Source organism: Ovis canadensis, chromosome 24 (assembly GCF_042477335.2).
Source record: "Ovis canadensis isolate MfBH-ARS-UI-01 breed Bighorn chromosome 24, ARS-UI_OviCan_v2, whole genome shotgun sequence".
Lineage (NCBI taxonomy): Eukaryota > Metazoa > Chordata > Mammalia > Artiodactyla > Bovidae > Ovis > Ovis canadensis.
The window spans coordinates 52,470,050-52,487,857 of record NC_091268.1 but is presented as its reverse complement, the minus strand read 5'-3'; the positions used below and the strand labels follow the sequence as shown (position 1 = coordinate 52,487,857).

General features: G+C 57.0%; 1 protein-coding gene across 8 annotated transcripts in view; it reads left to right on the top strand.

Annotated features, from left to right (window-relative positions):
* The window catches only part of TRRAP (transformation/transcription domain associated protein), a 90,729-nt gene extending 76,233 nt beyond the window's left edge, over window positions 1-14,496 (top strand). For 6 of the 8 annotated variants that reach the window (XM_069570762.1, XM_069570763.1, XM_069570766.1 and 3 more), the window contains 10 exons: window positions 634-805; window positions 2,138-2,221; window positions 3,718-3,917; window positions 4,654-4,915; window positions 6,789-7,014; window positions 7,771-7,988; window positions 8,851-9,035; window positions 11,766-11,969; window positions 12,060-12,254; window positions 13,513-14,496. In XM_069570762.1, coding sequence (XP_069426863.1) covers window positions 634-805; window positions 2,138-2,221; window positions 3,718-3,917; window positions 4,654-4,915; window positions 6,789-7,014; window positions 7,771-7,988; window positions 8,851-9,035; window positions 11,766-11,969; window positions 12,060-12,254; window positions 13,513-13,797 — 2,031 coding nt within the window. In that variant the 3' untranslated portion in view covers window positions 13,798-14,496. Of the gene's footprint in view, window positions 1-633; window positions 806-2,130; window positions 2,222-3,717; window positions 3,918-4,653; window positions 4,916-6,788; window positions 7,015-7,770; window positions 7,989-8,850; window positions 9,036-11,765; window positions 11,970-12,059; window positions 12,255-13,512 lie in introns of all 8 variants that reach the window. The other 2 variants (XM_069570765.1, XM_069570767.1) reach the window with 2 other exon arrangements.
* The last annotated feature ends 3,312 nt before the right edge of the window (window positions 14,497-17,808 follow it).

Here is a 17,808-nt window from a genome sequence, read left to right as displayed (position 1 = left end):
ACATCTGTACAACCCAGAATCCATTCTTGCAGATAACTTAAGAATAGGTTGTTCTGCTTACTTTGTCCAATAAAGGTTAGGAGTTTTTAGAATTCCTTGATTTACCATTAGAGTTTGACTTGAGCATCCCTGTAGCAAAAGCTGACTGTAGACACAGCCCGACCGCAGTAATGCCGAGATGCCGCCTCACCACCCACGTCCAGATGTGCTTTCTTGCAGATGAAATAGTTCCAGACGTCTCTTGGCAGCAGACTGCCAGCAGGGGTTGACCTCGCGCTAGGGTGGTGGTGGTTGTCTGAGATCTGAGCAGAAGCCCATTTTGTTCTGGGGAGATCGCAAGTGTGGATAACAGGCTGGAGCCCCTTGGGGTCCACATGACCACCGCTAGCCAGCTGACAAGATCAGTTAATAGTTGGCATTAAAGCTAAACCTTCATAAAAACTGTATTTAAATTCTCAACCTCATTTGTCTGTGAGCTTTATAGCGAAGCTTTATCATACACTTGGGCCTTCTGTCCATGTTTTCCCGTGATTCCAGGAGAGGTGCCCTGGGTGGCAGTTTAATGTTGGGGGAACGCCCCCTGACTGGAACCGGAGACTTTGGTTCAGCTCTCTGACTTCCCTTCGGTCTTAGGTGCTGTGGCTTCTGAGTTTTGACGATGACAAGAACACCCTGGCAGATGCCGTGGATAAGTACTGCATCGGCGTGCCGCCCATCCAGTGGCTGGCCTGGATCCCGCAGCTGCTCACCTGTCTGGTCGGCTCCGAGGGAAAGCTGCTTTTGAACCTGATCAGCCAGGTGGGACCTGCAAGGCCGCCTCGGTCACAAAGTGTCTTCCTTTCACATCCTTGTTTCCAAGAAAGAAAACGTGCGTGCTCAGAGTTTTGGAACTAGGATGGATGGGCGGGGGCACGCAGTTAGCTGCCGCGTGGTGTCACGCCGAAGTGGCAGTAGAGAGCTCAGCGGGGCTGGCGGGCAGTGAGCTGCTGGACTCACAGCGTCAGGGCGCTAACTTCTCTCTCACAGACGTAAAGCACGCCTTCTGTTAAAACGCAGGGTCCTTGGCGAGCACTCAGGTTACTGCCCGAGCACGGTGTCTGGTCAGTGCTCACGGCTGACTCCCCGTCATGGGCTGGACCGGGCGCTCTGAGCCCTAGCAGAAAGCTCAGCGGGCTGTGGGGTCTGTTGCTCTTGGTCCAGCTGTCCGGCTGCGGCTGTTGGGGGCTGACGGTCGTGTGCACTGGGGCAGGCTGGGGGCTTGGGCCTGTAAAGGCTGTCGTGACCCGTGTTTGAGGTCTGCTCCAGACTGTCGTCCTCCTGCGCAAAGGCCGAGGTAGGGGAGGGCCTAAACAGGGGACACGTGCATACCGTTTGGTCTGGGATTGGTGCCTTTGATGGCGTTTTGTTTTATCGAGTTATAGAGTCTTGTATGCAACCTCTCACACGTGAACCTGTAACCAGGCACCTGGGGGCACGCTGCTCACTCCCCGTTCACGTACAGCATCTACAGGGCACCCAGAAGTGGTTTCATTCTCCCCTGAGCGCTTGCGGCTGTGTTCCTGGTACCAGTGCTTCACTCGGAGTTGATCTGTCAAAGACGTAGATTCTGTTTGGTATCATCATTCACTGGACATCTCTTAACATACGTTAGCCAGCCTCCCTGCAGCCAGTGGCCAAGCTGGGTAACGTCTGCTCAGCCCTTCTGAAGAAGCCGTGGAACTCTAGTTGACCAAAACTGGCGTTCCTTACCTGAAAGAAAAAGGCCGGTCCCCTGCGTCCTACAGTTACCCAGAGTGAAGTGACTCGCTAGGGAGCCCCGTTGTCAGCCTGCTCTCAGTTCTGGTGAATGAAGACGGCTGTCATTCTGTGTTCTCTGTCATTGGCCTGAGAGGCAGGCACTCGGGTGTCTGTAACCCTTGGGTTAGACCAGATGACAGTAAGGTTGCCCTGCCAGGAGGAGTCTTGGGTGGGCGAGACTGATGGAATCCACTGGGCTGGGCTTGCCTGGGTCTTTTCCCGCTGAATTGGACGTTGGGCCTGCTGTTCAGTCCGGCCTCCTGTCTGTGCGACGTCAGTGGTGTCGGCCAGGTGCGGGCCCCTTCCCACTCATGACTGACTCTCTCTGAGCAGGTGGGACGCGTGTATCCCCAGGCTGTGTACTTCCCCATCCGGACCCTGTACCTGACGTTGAAGATAGAGCAGCGGGAGCGCTACAAGAGCGGTACGTCTCCTGGGGCCGCGGCCAGGCCACGGGGCGGGTCACCGGGGCGTCCAAGTTCCCGCTGTCCCAGCATAGGCCCACCAGCAGCTCCCCTCTAGCCCGTGGGCCCGTCTGTGTTCAGACGCTGCGAGGACACCGGGGTGGGAAGACGAAACCTGACCTCCTAGGGGTTACTGGCTCTCCTTCACCATAGTGTGACAAGGTGTTCATCCACTCCAGTGATTCCATCTATACGTAGGAAAAAATGTGTGAAACCCAGGGGGCTCAGCGGTAAAGAGTCTGCCTGCCAAGACAGGAGCCGTGGGTTTGATCCCTGGGTCAGGAAGATGCCCTGGAGGAGGAAATGGCAGCCCACTCCAGGGTCCTTGTCTGGGAAATCTTACAGACAGAGGAACCTGGCTACAGTCCATGGGGGTTGCAAAGAGTGGACACAACCGCACGACTAAACAAAAAGCGAGAGTTGAACCTACCTCGTTAGTTATCAGTGCATTCGGATACACAGTTCAGATGCCCCCTGCTGTGTTACAAGGAACCGTGCCTCCAGCTGTCAGAAGAATCCGCAGAGAGATCAGTCTTACCTGGGACTTCTCAGGTGGTCCAGAGGTTAGGACTTCGAGCTCCCAATGCAGGGGTCACGGGTTCGATCCCTGGCCAGGGAACTAAGATCCCATTTCCACATGGTACAGCCTAAAGAAAAAGAAAGCAATCTTAACCAAATTTAAAAACTTATTCAAAATAGAAGTTTTTAATCTGTAATGATTACTGTGGTATGTAGAGAAATAACCTACTTAATGGTTTCAGTTACCCACTAAGCATGGTGCTCTGTAAACAGTTAAAGCACCACTTGCTTCCTGTGTCTTTAATACGTAGACACGCTCACTGCGAGGCCAGAGCCTTTCCAGGAAGGTGCCTCCCTCCTCCCGACAGTGGTGGCAGCTCCCAGTCCTGCGTGGGGTGGGACTTTGTGCCAACCTCCTGGCTGGCTAGGTAGATTGGAGTTTGGGTCAGTTGAAAGTTAAGGGTTTTTTTTTCTAAGTGACCTAAAGCTTTAAAAAAATGAGCATCAGGGGTTCTGTAACATTTCCTACATAGCAGCTAGCTTTGTTTCTAATGTCTTTTTATACCTGTGGTTTGACTTTCCTTGATGAAAGCACACTTCTAGATTCTCGGAGCTGTAATACAAAGACTGAATTGTGAAATATTTTGCCAGACCTTTGAAAAAAAAGCTCAGACTCCCACTGCAGTCAGAGGGAGCCCAGGGAGCCCGCGCCCCCCACCTGGACCACAGTCACACGCCCACCTCGCGCCCTCCCCCGTGCGCCTTCTGCTGGCACTGCACCCCGGGACAGGGCGCCTGCCTCGCAGCCCCGGGAGGCCCCCGGGGTGTGTCCCGCGCCGGCAGGAACCCGCGTTCCTCCGGCCGGGGGTCCTCGGAGCGCCGGCTCTCCCGTCGGTCAGCTCGGCGCTGACGTTGGCGTTGTGTGTGTTGCTCTCAGATTCTGGACAGCAGCAGCCAAGCTCAGTGGGTAACCAGTCCCATTCTGCATCAGATCCAGGGCCCATCCGAGCCACGGCCCCCATGTGGCGCTGCAGCCGCATCATGCACATGCAGCGGGAGCTGCACCCGACGCTGCTGTCCTCCCTGGAAGGCATCGTCGACCAGATGGTCTGGTTCCGGGAGAACTGGCACGAGGAGGTACGCGGCGGGGCTGTGTGCGTGGAGGGCGTGGGTCCGGGGGCCCTCTCAGGTGTGGCCTGTCCGCACGAGCTCCCCGCTCGTGCGTGTCTGTGGGTGGGCTCGCTGACGGAGCCGCAGAGGCTCCATGTCTGCATGCTGGTGCCGTCATCACCGCCGAAGCAGAAGACTTCAAACGAAGGTGACATCAAGAAAGCCGTTGCTGCCTTTAAAATGCTGCTTTTGTTCACTTGTCTGAACCTAACCGCTGAAATCCCACCACTAGCCAAGGAGCAGCGGGATGTGGGCTGAGGTCATCTCAGGGGTCATCATCTCCAGGGCCCAGAGCTGGTTCTCGGGCCGCCGCCTCAGTGGTGGTGATAAATAATCGGCGTTTGTTGTCTGGTTGGCCATGAGGCCCCCTCGTTAGTGCTGTGTTACTCTGTGTGTGCGCAGTACACAGACGCGATCTGAAATAGGCTTTTCCCTGAACAACAGAGGGGCATGTGCTCGATGCAGAGGGTGGGGTTGAGGGTCTTTTTCTTTTGTTAACGTTCGGGACGGCTGTTCCTTGCTGTTGAGAACGTAGCTCGTGGCGTGAGCATCCGGGGTGCCCCCCCTGCCCTGGTTCTGCACACCGGCGCCCCGAGAGCTTTGTCCGTGCTGGGGCCAGCTGGGCGGGTGCCCAGTGGGTGGGGGGCAGCTTGTTCGAGCGCAGAACTCTGTTGTGCGAGCCCACTGTGTCTGTGTCCCCCAGGTCCTCAGGCAGCTCCAGCAGGGCCTGGCCAAGTGCTATTCCGTGGCGTTTGAGAAGAGCGGAGCGGTGTCGGACGCCAAGATCACGCCGCACACCCTCAACTTCGTCAAGAAGCTGGTGAGCACATTCGGGGTGGGCCTGGAGAACGTGTCCAACGTGTCCACCATGTTCTCCAGCGCCGCCTCCGAGTCCCTGGCCCGGCGCGCCCAGGCCACCGCCCAGGACCCCGTCTTCCAGAAGCTGAAGGGCCAGTTCACCACCGGTGAGTCCCGACCCGGAGAAGCGGCCCCTCACGCTCCTCCTCGGTCCTGCCCGTCCCGGTTAACCGCCTCCGTTGCTTTTCTGGAACGCAGCACCAGGTGGGCGGGTTAGACTGTAAGGAAACGGGACACTCCCTGCCCCGAGATCACACGGCCTTCCCTCCAGGGAAAAGTCAAAGAATCAGAGCCGGGGTAGACACAGGGTTTTAGGACGCAGTCCCACCGCCTGCCAGGTTTCTGTGGAAGACCGGACAGGGTCAGGTGAGGCAGTGAGACCCGAAGGCGCCAGCCCCGCAGTAACAGGCAGGGAACCCCCTGGTGGTGGCTCTGGCATCAGGAGGATGAGGAGGGGGCTCTCTGTGTGACTTCTCGGTGCCCCTCAGCCTGAGTCCCCGTCGGGGACCCCTGTCCCCCGGGCACACGCAGGCCAGGCCTCGCCCCCCGGAGCTGCAGCATCTGTGGTCTGTCCCTCACGGCAAACGGAGGCGTCTGACATGGAAGTCTTGTGGACGCCGTCCTAAACTACCGAAAAGAAGTGATGCTTAGACTGCGTACGCAGTCTGAAATAGAGCGTTAGAGGTGGAACGCATCTGGATTCTGATGTGAGAAAATGACAGGCGCTGAAACCTGGAAGAGGGCCGGCCTCGAGGCGCTGACCCACCACCAGCTGCAGTGAGCGCCAGACGCCCGTAGTGAGCCCCTCTGGCCACGCGCCCCGGGGGCTGACCCTGTGTCCGCCCTGGGTTCTGGTCTGGAGAGCGCAGGAGGGTCGCCCCTCTGCCCACAGCAGCATCGCAGCCCTGGCTCAACGTCTGTGAGCAGGCGGGGAAGGCAGCTCCGGAGAGTTGGCCCCGAGAGGGAAGACTGACCCACGTGCAAACACTGTGCCCGAGCGCTGACGGCCGCTTTGTGGCGACAGCCCCAAACGCGAGTCCCCCAGAGGCCCCTCCAAGGAGAAGGGACACACACAGTGTGGCTCTTCCACACTCAGAGCAGATGAAGAGGCGTTAACGGACACACACGGCAACTTGGATGAACTTCAGAGAAATTATGCTGAATGCAGAAAGCCGCTCTCCGAAGGATTCCTGCCATGCACTTCTAAATTCTGACGCCTTTGTGAGGTCACAGTGGAGAACAGACCAGCAGTGGCCAGGCGTCGGGTGTGGGAGAGGCGGGCATGGCTCAGAGCTGGTGGACGGGGGCCTCCTGGATACACAGCGCCCCCGACACATCTCAAGGATGCACACGTGCACGCAGAACACGCACAGGTCGCGTGTCTGATTCAGCCCCGTGGGTGTGCCAGGGCCTTGGCTTCGGGAAGGAGTGTGTGGCTCTCCCTGTACGTTTCTTGGCGCTCCTGTGAATATTTATTTCAAAATAAGAGTTGACAACAGAAACCCATTCCATGAAGATCCGGCCTCGCCTTGGTAACAGCTTCCTGCCCCCAAGTTGAGACAGTGCAGCCCTGTGTCCTGGCGGATGGAGACCTGCCTCCCCCGTGCTCACCTCACGAGTCACGGGACCGCCCGTGAGATGGTAAAGGAAAGCCGGAGAAATGCTGTGAGGAAAACCCCACGAGAGAAGTGCGTCGACTGTCGTGAAACTGACGACACGTTTACACAATTAAACTCACACGTGGGCGTGACGAGTGGCATTGTGGGAGCAGCCGTGTGTCATGCCCAGAGCTCCGCACCAGTTATTCCAGTCGCATTTTTATGTGCTGTTTATTGGAGTCCTGCCCCTCACAGCACTATTACAGACTAGATAGAAAACATGCCTGTTTCCTCCCTGGGCCGTGCCAGAGTCGTCGTGGTGCAGTGAATTGAAAATCACCCGGGTGACCGAACATGTTTCTAATCATATTCTGTTTTGCAGATTTTGACTTCAGTGTTCCAGGATCCATGAAGCTTCATAATCTGATTTCCAAACTGAAAAAGTGGATCAAAATCCTGGAGGCTAAAACCAAGCAGCTTCCAAAATTCTTCCTCATTGAAGAGAAGTGCCGGTTTCTGAGCAACTTCTCAGCACAGACGGCCGAGGTGGAAATTCCCGGGGAGTTTCTGATGCCGAAGCCGACACATTACTACATCAAGATCGCTCGGTGAGTGCGCCTGGCCAGCCCAGGGTCACCGACACCTTCCCCCAGCAGATGCCCGGGAGACGCTCCAGGGAGACCAGTCAGCGGGTCGCACTGTGATTCCCTCCCCTCTGCGCCTGGGAGAGGACACGGAACTGCCCTCAGATTGGAGTCATGGGCACCTTTCGCAGGCCTGGGCGAACCCGTGGGTTCCCGGTCTTGTCTGAGTCAAGCTCGTGCTTGCTCTCAAAAGAATCCTTTCTGAATGCGTGTAGAACTTGACGAAGCAGGGTTTTGCAGTGTTTTGTATACTCTGAAGGCACAGTATTCAAAACAGAATCAGACGGCGGTGAAATTTTTTAGAGCAAAGCAAGTTGCATCTCATTTAAAATGTAAAGTGAGCTGGGAAGTGGCGACCCTTAACAGGGTCCTCCAGATAGGACCCTGCTGCTCCCCTCCACTGTCAGCCCGAGGGTGTGCAGGCCCCACGCCGCCCCTCTGCTGTGAGCCCCGAGGGTGCACAGGCCCCATGCTGGCTCATCGGTAGCAGCTCCTCTGTCCCAGGGGCCCAGGCCCTCCCACTTCTAGGGTCCCCGGTGTCCTCTGACTGCTGAGGCCTAGCCTTCGGCGCAACTGTGTGAAACCCCAGCTTCCCCACTCTTCCTCCCCTTTTGTCCTTCCCACGCCGAGGCGCTCCCATCCCCCATCCCCGGGAGGCAGGGCGTAGGTAGAGGGGCGGAGTGGGCGCGGGGCGTGGCGTCAGCGACGGGCTCTCGGCAGGTTCATGCCCCGGGTGGAGATTGTGCAGAAGCACAACACGGCCGCCAGGAGGCTCTACATCCGCGGGCACAACGGCAAGATCTACCCGTACCTGGTCATGAACGACGCCTGCCTGACCGAGTCCCGGCGGGAGGAGCGCGTGCTGCAGCTGCTGCGCCTGCTTAACCCCTGCCTGGAGAAGCGGAAGGAGACCACCAAGAGGCACCTGTTCTTCACAGGTACGCGCGCAGCTGCCTCCGGGTACGCCCTGCTGGCGCACAGCCCCTGCAGAGCACGCGCCTGACCAGCGCCTGCCTGGAGAAGCAGGCCCCGACCGGGCGCACAGCCATCTCCACTCGCCCGGGAGCCTGCCCAGGCTCCGGTGACGCTGGCTAAGCAGGGCTTGCTGATGGCGTGCGCCACACAATTTTTAAGCACAGTCTGAACTCTTGGGCTTCCCTGGTGGCTCAGCTGGTAAAGAATCCGCCTGCAATGCAGGAGACCCTGATTCAGTCCCTGGGTTGGGAAGATTCCCTGGAGAAGGGAACGGCCACCCACTCCAGTGTTCTGGCCTGGAGAATTTTACGGACTGTATAATCCATGGGGTCACAAAGAGTCGGACACGACTGAGCGACTTTCACTTTAACTTCTTGATCTGCTCTGGGCACCACCTGCCTTGTGGGCACCACCTGAGGCGCCTGCCTGGGAGTCGAGGAGCCCCAAGAAGGCCCCTGACATCTTGTCCAGGCAGCACCCAGCAACCTCAGGTGAGGTCTTTACAGAACCAAGTGGTGGTGGGTGAATCGTGAACCTGTCACGTGGGGCGGGGCTGGGCTGCCTGTGACTCCCCAGCCCCGGAGAGAACGGCAGTCACCCCTCACATTGCCGTGCGTGGTGTCTGGTCCTGTTCGGAGCTCTCTGCTGGCCGTGCTGTGATCCAGCCTTTTCTGAGCTAAAGTCTCTCACCCTTAAGTTCATAATCCCCTAAGATAAGTGAATTGAGAAATCCGCTCTGCAGCACGCTGTGGGTGTTCCAGCGCACGCGTGACGTGCTCTGCCGGTCGGTCCCCGCCTCAACCGCCGTCTCCTCTCTCTCCTCAGTCCCCCGCGTGGTGGCCGTGTCCCCGCAGATGCGCCTGGTGGAGGACAACCCCTCTTCGCTGTCGCTGGTGGAGATCTATAAGCAGCGCTGCGCCAAGAAGGGCATCGAGCACGACAACCCCATCTCCCGCTACTACGACCGCCTGGCCACGGTGCAGGCGCGCGGGACGCAGGCCAGCCACCAGGTGCGGGCGGGGGCGGGGTGGGGCCGTGGGCCTCAGCCAAGGGCCATTCGTTGCAACAGGACAGAGATACGTTTTCATTCAGCCTTGTAGAAGCTCAGAGTCCTTCCCGCAAAGCAGCTCAGAAATGTGAATTTTAAAGGAACTTCCTGGCAGGTTCCTTTGGTTGACAGCAGGGCGTAGCGGGTATGAGGCTGTCTGCCCTCCTCCTGGGCACGTTCACATGTGTGCTGCCCGGCCTCCAGGCCGCGCGCAGGCTCTGTGCAGTGTGTCCTTGCTGAAGTGCGCAACGTGGGGAAGCAGAAACCTGCCGGGCCAGCTGTTTCTGTGGCCTCGGGTGTTTCTGTGGCATCCGGGACTGCTGGACGCCCCAGCTGCGCCTGCTGGCGGGCCTGGGTCTCTCTGCGCCTGCTGGCGGGCCTGGGTCTCTCTGCGCCTGCTGGCGGGCCGAGGGTCTCTCTGCGCCTGCTGGTGGGCCGAGGGTCTCTCTGCACCTGCGGGTCCTGCCTGGGGCAGTGGGGATCCGGGAGTCCCGGATGCACCTGCAATCCCCGCCTGGGGCAGCGGGGATCCGGGAGTCCCGGATGCCCCCGCTGCGCCTGCTGGCGGGCTGAGGGTCTCTCTGCACCTGCGGGTCCTGCCTGGGGCAGTGGGGATCCGGGAGTCCCGGATGCACCTGCAATCCCCGCCTGGGGCAGCGGGGATCCGGGAGTCCCGGATGCCCCCGCTGCGCCTGCTGGCGGGCTGAGGGTCTCTCTGCACCTGCGGGTCCTGCCTGGGGCAGTGGGGATCCGGGAGTCCTGGATGCCCCTGCTGCGCCTGCTGGCAGGCCTGGGTCTCTCCGCCTGCTGGTGGGCCGAGGGTCTCTCTGCGCCTGCGGTCCCCGCCTGGGGCAGCGGGGCAGGGGGGGCGTGGGTGAGAAGGCTTTGTCCAGGGCTCTCTGGGTCACCAAGAGGCAGCTCTGTGGCCAGTTCTCCTGATGCCTCCGTGGTCCTACCTGCGCTCCCCGCAGGCACCTCCCGGATCTGGGGAGAGACCCCCAGGGCCAGAAGCTGCCTCTGTTGTCCAGGGACTGGTCTCCATTAATCTGGGTCCTGAAGGGCTTGGTTCAGGAGGACAGAGCCCAGGGGTGCCCGTCTCAGCCCCGCGCCGTGCTCGGGGCACAGGGTCTGGAGTCAGCCCCCACAGAACCCAAAGGTGGGGTTCTGTGCTCAGCGGTCTCCGTGGACTGTGGCAGTTTTGAGGTGTTGGTGGGAGGTGAATGGATTGGATTCTCAAGGCTCTATGTTCCTTGGACTGTGGGAGCCAGTGACCCTTGTCTGCAAATATGTGGCTACATCAGAAGCCCCCTCCCGCTTTGTGAAGATGGAGCTGAGCGCGGGTCTGGCACAGGGACGGCGCGGACGTCTCTTCTTAGTCTTCCTGCCCTAGTTTGCTTTGTTACTAACTCAGCTCCTTTACCCTCTGCATTTCTTACCACACTGCCTGTAAGTGTGCTTATTCTGGGTGCATCATGTGAGCAGAACTACACAGCATGCAGTCTTACGTGCCCGGCGCCCTCCGCAGCGTGTTCTCAAGGCCATCCGCTTGGCGGCATGTGTTGGCACTGTTTCTCGCTGATGATTCTCTTTGTGTGAAGGGACCACGTTTAACTTACCACTTACTAGTTGGTGGACGTTTATACCTTTTGCCTGTTAATACTGCTGTGAACACGCATGTACAGGTTTTTATGAGGACTTGTGTTCTCACTTCACCTGGCATCTACATACCAGGAGTAGAATCGCTGGTAACTCTTAGGTTTAATATTTTGACGGAGCCGCAGACTTTTCCAAAGTGACCGCAGTGTACGCAAGTTCTCATTTCCCCGCGTTCTTGGCAGCACTTGGTTCTGCCTGTGTGTCTGTCTGACTACAGCCGCCCGAGTGGGTGTGGCGTGCTGGCTTATTTTGGTCGCCAGCAGGCGACACTGAGTGGTTTTCATTTGCTAATTGGCTGTTTGCATATTTTCTTTGGAGGAAAGTCAGTTCAAGTCCTTTGCTCATTTTTTTGAATAATTTTTTTTTTATTTTGTGCTGCCCTGGGTCGTTGCTGCTCCTCAGGCTTTCTCCAGCTGTGGTGAGCGGGGTCCGCTCTCGTCGCCGTGCTCCGGCTTCTCGCTATGGACCCCCGGCTCGAGGGGTGGCTGCAGTAGTTGAGACACATAGGCTCCGCGCCCCCTGGCGTGTGGAATCTTCCCGGATCAGGGATTGACCCCCTGTCCCCTCCATTGGCAGCCGGATTCTTAACTAGTGGACCACCAGGGAAACCCCCGTTTGCTCTTTTTTTATGTTGGGTGATTTGTAAAAATACTTGTCTTTCCATTGATTCTGAGAATTCTTTCTATGGTCTGGATGTGAGTGGTGACACAGGTGACTTTCTTTCTGTGCTGTGTACATCGTCCTCTCTTCCATGTGCCTCATAACCTTCTGTTGAAAACAGAAGGATGTTTTGGATAATATAGTGTGGCCACACTCACCGTCAGGCCCTTCCCCACGCGGTGTGTTGCTGTGTGTGTGGTGACTTTGCTGGGCTCAGTCAGCCCAGGAGGCCGTTGAGGAATACCCAGAGCCAACGCTGGGACCTTCCCAGCGGCCCTGAGCGCCTCACACACCCACACCCACACCCCCGCCCCCGCCCGAGCTGTCTGTTCAGCCAGCCCGCGCCTGACCCGCTTGCCGAACCCCTGTCCCCCAGGTCCTTCGCGACATCCTCAAGGAGGTTCAGAGCAACATGGTCCCCCGCAGCATGCTCAAGGAGTGGGCCCTGCACACCTTCCCCAACGCCACCGACTACTGGACCTTCCGCAAGATGTTCACCATCCAGCTGGCGCTCATCGGCTTCGCGGAGTTCGTCCTGCACCTCAACAGACTCAACCCCGAGATGCTGCAGATCGCGCAGGTAACGTGGAGGCCGCGGCCGCCCGCCCCCCACCCCCGTTCAGTCTGCGCCTGCCGCTCCCGCCGCTGAGTGCCTGCCTCCGACCTTTAGGACACAGGCAAGCTGAACGTGGCTTACTTCCGCTTTGACATAAACGACGCCACCGGGGACTTGGATGCCAACCGCCCTGTCCCTTTCCGCCTCACACCCAACATCTCTGAGTTTCTGACCACCATCGGCGTCTCCGGCCCCTTGACCGCGTCCATGATTGCCGTCGCCCGCTGCTTCGCCCAGCCCAACTTCAAGGTGGGTCAGGGTGGTCCCAGAAGGAGCGCGTGGTGAACCCCCGGGGGATGAGATATGGCCGGACGCCCGTGGCCACGCCGGGACTCTGACAGCGCTGTGCTGCACGCCGTGCTTGGGAGGACAGACGGGGTGTGGTCCAGTCCATCTGACCCCCAGCCTGTCTCTTCGCAGTTGGGGGCCAAACACACAGTCTACTCTCTTTTCTTCTGACTTCCGGGACCGTCTGTACTGATTGCTTTTTTCCCAGATAAGCAGTTTGTGTCTAGAGAAGGCTTCAGATACCAGTTGCTTTTGCAAAACGTTTACTCAGAACAGGTTTTAAGTCGAGTCACCTCCTGACTGCAGTCAGACTTTGAGCTCTGTTGACGTCCGACTGCTCTCCTGCCCCCGTCCCCCTTCCCGGTTTTGGCGCTGCTCCGGGGCCCGTGACGGCCTCTGTGAAACGGGTCAGAACATGGAGCCCACTCTCAGGCAGTGATGCTCATCCACTTAGGGTGAAGACCTGAAATACAGCACGAAGTTCTCGTTATGTAGAAACTCACTTCTGGAGACAGGGTTATCCAAGAGCGGCCTGTGATTGGAAACCCCCTTTTAAAAACCTGTTACGACCTGGAAGAATTGCCGGCATCACTGTGTGGGGCCTCAGCGGCTGTGGACGGGAGGAAGCTGGGCTTCTCCACACTCGGGCCATGCTCCTTCCAGCCCCAGTGGGGTGATTGCCTTTGCATTAGATCAACATAGAGACTACCCAGCACATTGCGCTGGGGCCAGACCCTCAGCGTGTCAGTCCAGGTTACATTTAAGCAGCCCCAGCGCCTCTGATGTGGCAGTGGGCCGCGGCCGGGCATCCAGTTCAGGAGGATTTGCACGTGGTCTTTCCGTCTTGCCATCACACTGTCCTGTCATCCCAGTGCTGCTGTCAGAGGCCGATGGGCCTGGGCCCCGGCCCTCCTCTGTCCCCTCCCTCCGGCACTCCTGGCCGTCCTCCCGTGGGCCCCCCCTCCAGCCCCCACCACCTTCCCTCAGGACTCCGTTCCACGGTGCCTTGACCCGGGGGTGCGGCAGCCGTTGGTCCCCTGCCTCTTTCTTAGAACCCCAGGGGTCATCACGCATGTCTGGCTGCAGCGTCCCCACCAGAGTGACCATAGTGCGGGCCCTGGCCACCGAGGCCCTGATGGCCGCCGCAACAGAGCAGCTCACCAGGACGCTGCCCTCTGGGCCGGTAGTTAAAGGCGAACCTTCCGTTCTCGCCCCGCAGGTGGACGGCATCCTGAAAACCGTGCTGCGGGACGAGATCATTGCCTGGCACAAGAAGACGCAGGAAGACACGTCATCCCCGCTGTCAGCTGCCGGGCAGCCCGAGAACATGGACAGCCAGCAGCTGGTCTCCCTGGTTCAGAAGGCCGTCACAGCCATCATGACCCGCCTGCACAACCTCGCCCAGTTTGAGGGCGGGGAGAGCAAAGTCAACACCCTGGTGGCCGCCGCCAACAGCCTGGACAACCTGTGCCGCATGGACCCCGCCTGGCACCCTTGGCTGTGAGCTCGGCCACGTCGGCGGGGTGGGGCGGTTCCCGACGGTTGGGGGCTGAGCATCAGGAAGGCCAGGCAAGTCCAGGCAGGAGCAGAGACCAACCCGCAGCTTTGAAAGCAGCCTTCAGAGAAGCCAGGATTCCCTGGCCTGGAATCTCTTTGTGAATTCTTTTTTATTGACTTCCTCCCTCGTGTGAATGTACAGATCGAACTGTAGGAAACGCTTCCTTGTCGTTTTTAACTTTCAGAGGTTACACCTCCCAGGAGCTTCAAGCTTTTGTACAGAGCTTTGTAACAAGTGTACAGAAAGCCCGCTTTGTTAGAGAAACAGGAAATTATGAAGACAGCGTGCTGGATTTTCTCTAAGCACAAACTTCCAGGCTGTGGGGAAGCAGCCTCAGAACCTCCCAGCGCGGCTGGCGTGGATGGAGAGGCCGGGGCTGCCCGCCCCTGCGTTTGGAGTCGGATTCCTCGGGGGCCGCAGAGCCGGGGAGCAAGCGCGGCCCTCGCCGTTCCGCTGCTCTTTGGCTGTCTTCTCAACATTCACTATCACTGTACCTGGAAAAACCATTTTCCCTCTTAATTTAAAAAGAAGCAGCGAAGGTTTGTTCATTACCTCCAATCTGTTCTGTTCACATTTTTATGAGCCTTGAGAACGTTCTAAATTTGTACAGTGTGATTTTTTTAGAATAAATATTTTATCAAAGGACGTGTTGTTTCTGTGAAGTGTGCCTCCCGCCCCTCGGGCCAGCGGGGCCTGGGCCCCAGGGTGGCCCCACGGCGACCGTGACATGCGCCGGGCTGGGACCTCAGCTAGGGCTCGGGTCCGCTCCCCTCAGCATGAAGTCCTGGTCCCGACCAAAGGCAGGTGCCGGGAGCCAGCATGAGGAGTCCCGCCCGTGGCAAAGGTCATGGAGGTTAAGGGGCCCGACAGGCAAAGGCGAGTCGGGCCTTAGCAGGAAAGCACGCACAGGGGGCTGGTCCCTCTTGGCGCCATTTCCGAGTTTCAGGGCTGCAGCCCAGTGGCTGCGTCCCCGGCTGCAGCCCGTCCTATCAGCGGGACAGACAGACTGAACCTCATCTCCTGGACTCCAGCCCCTACATGGACGGAGCCTGAGGGACTGGGCTTGGCCCATCTGACTGGACTGTCCATCCTTTATTTGGAACTGATTGTAAGTTATTTTACTAATACTTGGCTGTTTTTGTGAGCAAGTGTCTTGGGTTCTGGAATGACAGGAGCCTGTATTTCAAATGACAGGTGTCACCACACAGCCAGCAGGCTGGAAGGGGAAGGCGCCCATCTGTCTGACAGCCCTCACTGTGCAGCAGGGTCTCCAGAGCCGGGGTCAGGATGTAGCTGAAACCAGACACTGAGTTACCTCGGTCCTCTTTGAGCGGGTATGGAGCCTGGTGGTCGCAGAGATGCATGGACAGCATTCAGGTGGAGGGAGCATTTGCTTCTCAGCTTTGCTGCTTGGAGTCTGGAGTCAGCGTCCGGGTGTTGGAAGGGCCCAGGTTCAAGGCCAGGCTTGCCCACACCATGCCCCAGGCACTGACCCTTGTTCCTGGGAAAGCCAGCCTCTCCCCAGTAGAGACCCAGTCCCGCCCGTGCGCCATCGGTTCTTCCCGGAGTCGGCAGCCCTGAGCCAGCACCTCCGTGACCAGAAGCCTCTGCTCTCTCTCCCAAAAGAATGTGGGTTTGCTAGGACCTGGGTACCCAGGAGCGAGGAAGGTCAGACAGAGGGCTTGTGTGGGGAGCCAACCCCAGTGTGTGCCCAGTTTTCTTAACGCGGTTTCCAGGTAAGCATGATCATTAAGACTTTCTTAAGCTGTAAACTACATGTGACGGAATTTGCCGTTTCCGCCGTTTCCGTGTGTGCACTCCAGCGGCCTTGAGTACCTTCCCATCGTTATGCAGCCCTCGTCACCGTCACCTGCAGGACTTTTTCTTCGTCCCAAGGAGAAACTCCATGAACCCCCGAGTCCCATGCTTCTCCTCCGGCCCTTCTACGGTTTTGACTCCTCCAGGAATCTCGTAAGTAGAAGCATATGCTCTTTGTTCTTTTGTGACCAACTTAGCTCACTTAGCACAGCAGTGCAGCACGCGACCGAACGGCCTTCCTTTTCAAGGCCGGATAAGGTTATACGCTGCGTGTGTGGACCACGTTTTTGGACCCTTGGCTTTCTTTCGTCTTTCTGCTACCGTGAAAAACGCCGGAATGAACATGGCTGTTTTGAGGGAAGTCAGAATACCCATTCGACTTCCAACTTTCAATTCCTTGGGGAATATATACAAAACTGAAATTTCTGGATTATATGGCAGTTCTATTTTTAATTTTTTGAAGAACCTCCATACAGTCTTCTAGTGACTGCACCGTTTTACATCCCCATCAGCATTGCACAAGGGTTCCACTTTCTCCACATCCCTGTCAATACTTATTTTCTGATCAGAAAAAAATAGATGTATATATATTTTTTAACTGTGGGACCTGAGTTCCCTGACCAGGGATCCGACCAGCACCCACTCCAACGAAAATGTGGATCTGAACCACTGGACCGCCAGGCCAGTCCCCAACACATTTATTTTTTGATAAGAACCATCCTAAGGGGTGTAAAGTACCATTCATCCTCATTGTAGGTTTGGTTTGCGTTTCTCTCGTTGGTGAGGTTGAGCATATTTTCATGAGCTTGCTGACCATTTGAATTTTATTTGAAGAAATGTAAATTCAAAACCATTGTTTCTGTTAAGTCGTAGGATTCTGGATCTTAAACCCTTATCAGATACGTGACTTCGATATTTCCTCCACATCTTCAGGCTGCCTTTTCATTCTGTTGATAGTGTCCTATCTTGCACAGGTTTTAAATTTTGATTTAGTTCAATTTGTCTAGTTTTTCTGTTGCTGCCTGTGCTTTTTGGTTTCACATCTAAGGAATCATTGCCAAATCCAGTGTCAGCTATGAAACCTGCTAGTGAATTTCCCACTTCATGTATTTTTCATCTCCAGAATTTTTATTTGGTTCATTTTTCCTTTCAGGTTAATCGTTTCTCTCTTTTCAAAGTTACTATTTTTTATGTACTTGAAGTATAGATAATGTACAGTGTAAATTAGAGGTATATGGTAATGATTCACAATCTTCCAGGTTATTATATTCCATTTATAGTTATTACAAGATGCTGGCTATATATTCCCTGTATTGTGCACTACATCCTCGTAGCTTATTTTATACCTAGTTTTTGTTTTTATTTGAGGCTGTGCTGGGTCTTCGCTGTTGCCGTGGGCTCTTCGCTGTTGCCGCGGGGTCTTCGCTGTTGCCGCGGGCTCTTCTCTAGCTGCAGCGAGCGGGGGCTGCTCTCTGGCTGCGGTGCACAGGCTTCTCCCTGCAGTGGTTCCTCTCTGCGGAGGACGGGCACGTGGGCTCTAAGGCACCAGCTCCGTGGTTGCGGCGCACAGGCTGAGTTGCTCCTTCACGACGTGGAATCTTCCCGAGTCAGGGCCCACGTCTGCTGCACCGGCAGGTGGATTCCTGACCTGAGCCACCAGGGAAGCCGCAGTGCCTAGTCCTTTGTTCCTCTTCATCCCCAGCTCCTACGCTCTACCCCGCCTGCCGTCCCCTCCCCACTGGTTTCCCTGTGAATCTGTTCCCCTTCTGTTACATTCACTAGTTAAGATTCCACCTATAAGTGATACCAAAGTATTTGTCTCTTGGGCTTGTTTCACTTAGGATAACACCCTCCAAGGCCATCTGTGTTGTCACGAACTTCAGAATACTTATGGCCTAGTAGTCCACGGTGCGTGTGCACGTGTGTATATGTGCGTGTGCACGTGTGTATGTGTGCGTGTACGCGTGTGTGCGTGTACACAGCACGCGTGTGCATGTGTGTATATGCATGCGCGCGTGCACACACACACACATACACTGCATGTCCTTTATCCATTCATCTGTTGATGGGTGCTTTGCTGGCCTCTGTGTCTCAGCTATTGAGAATAACGCTGCTGTGCACACTGAGGGGTGCATCTTT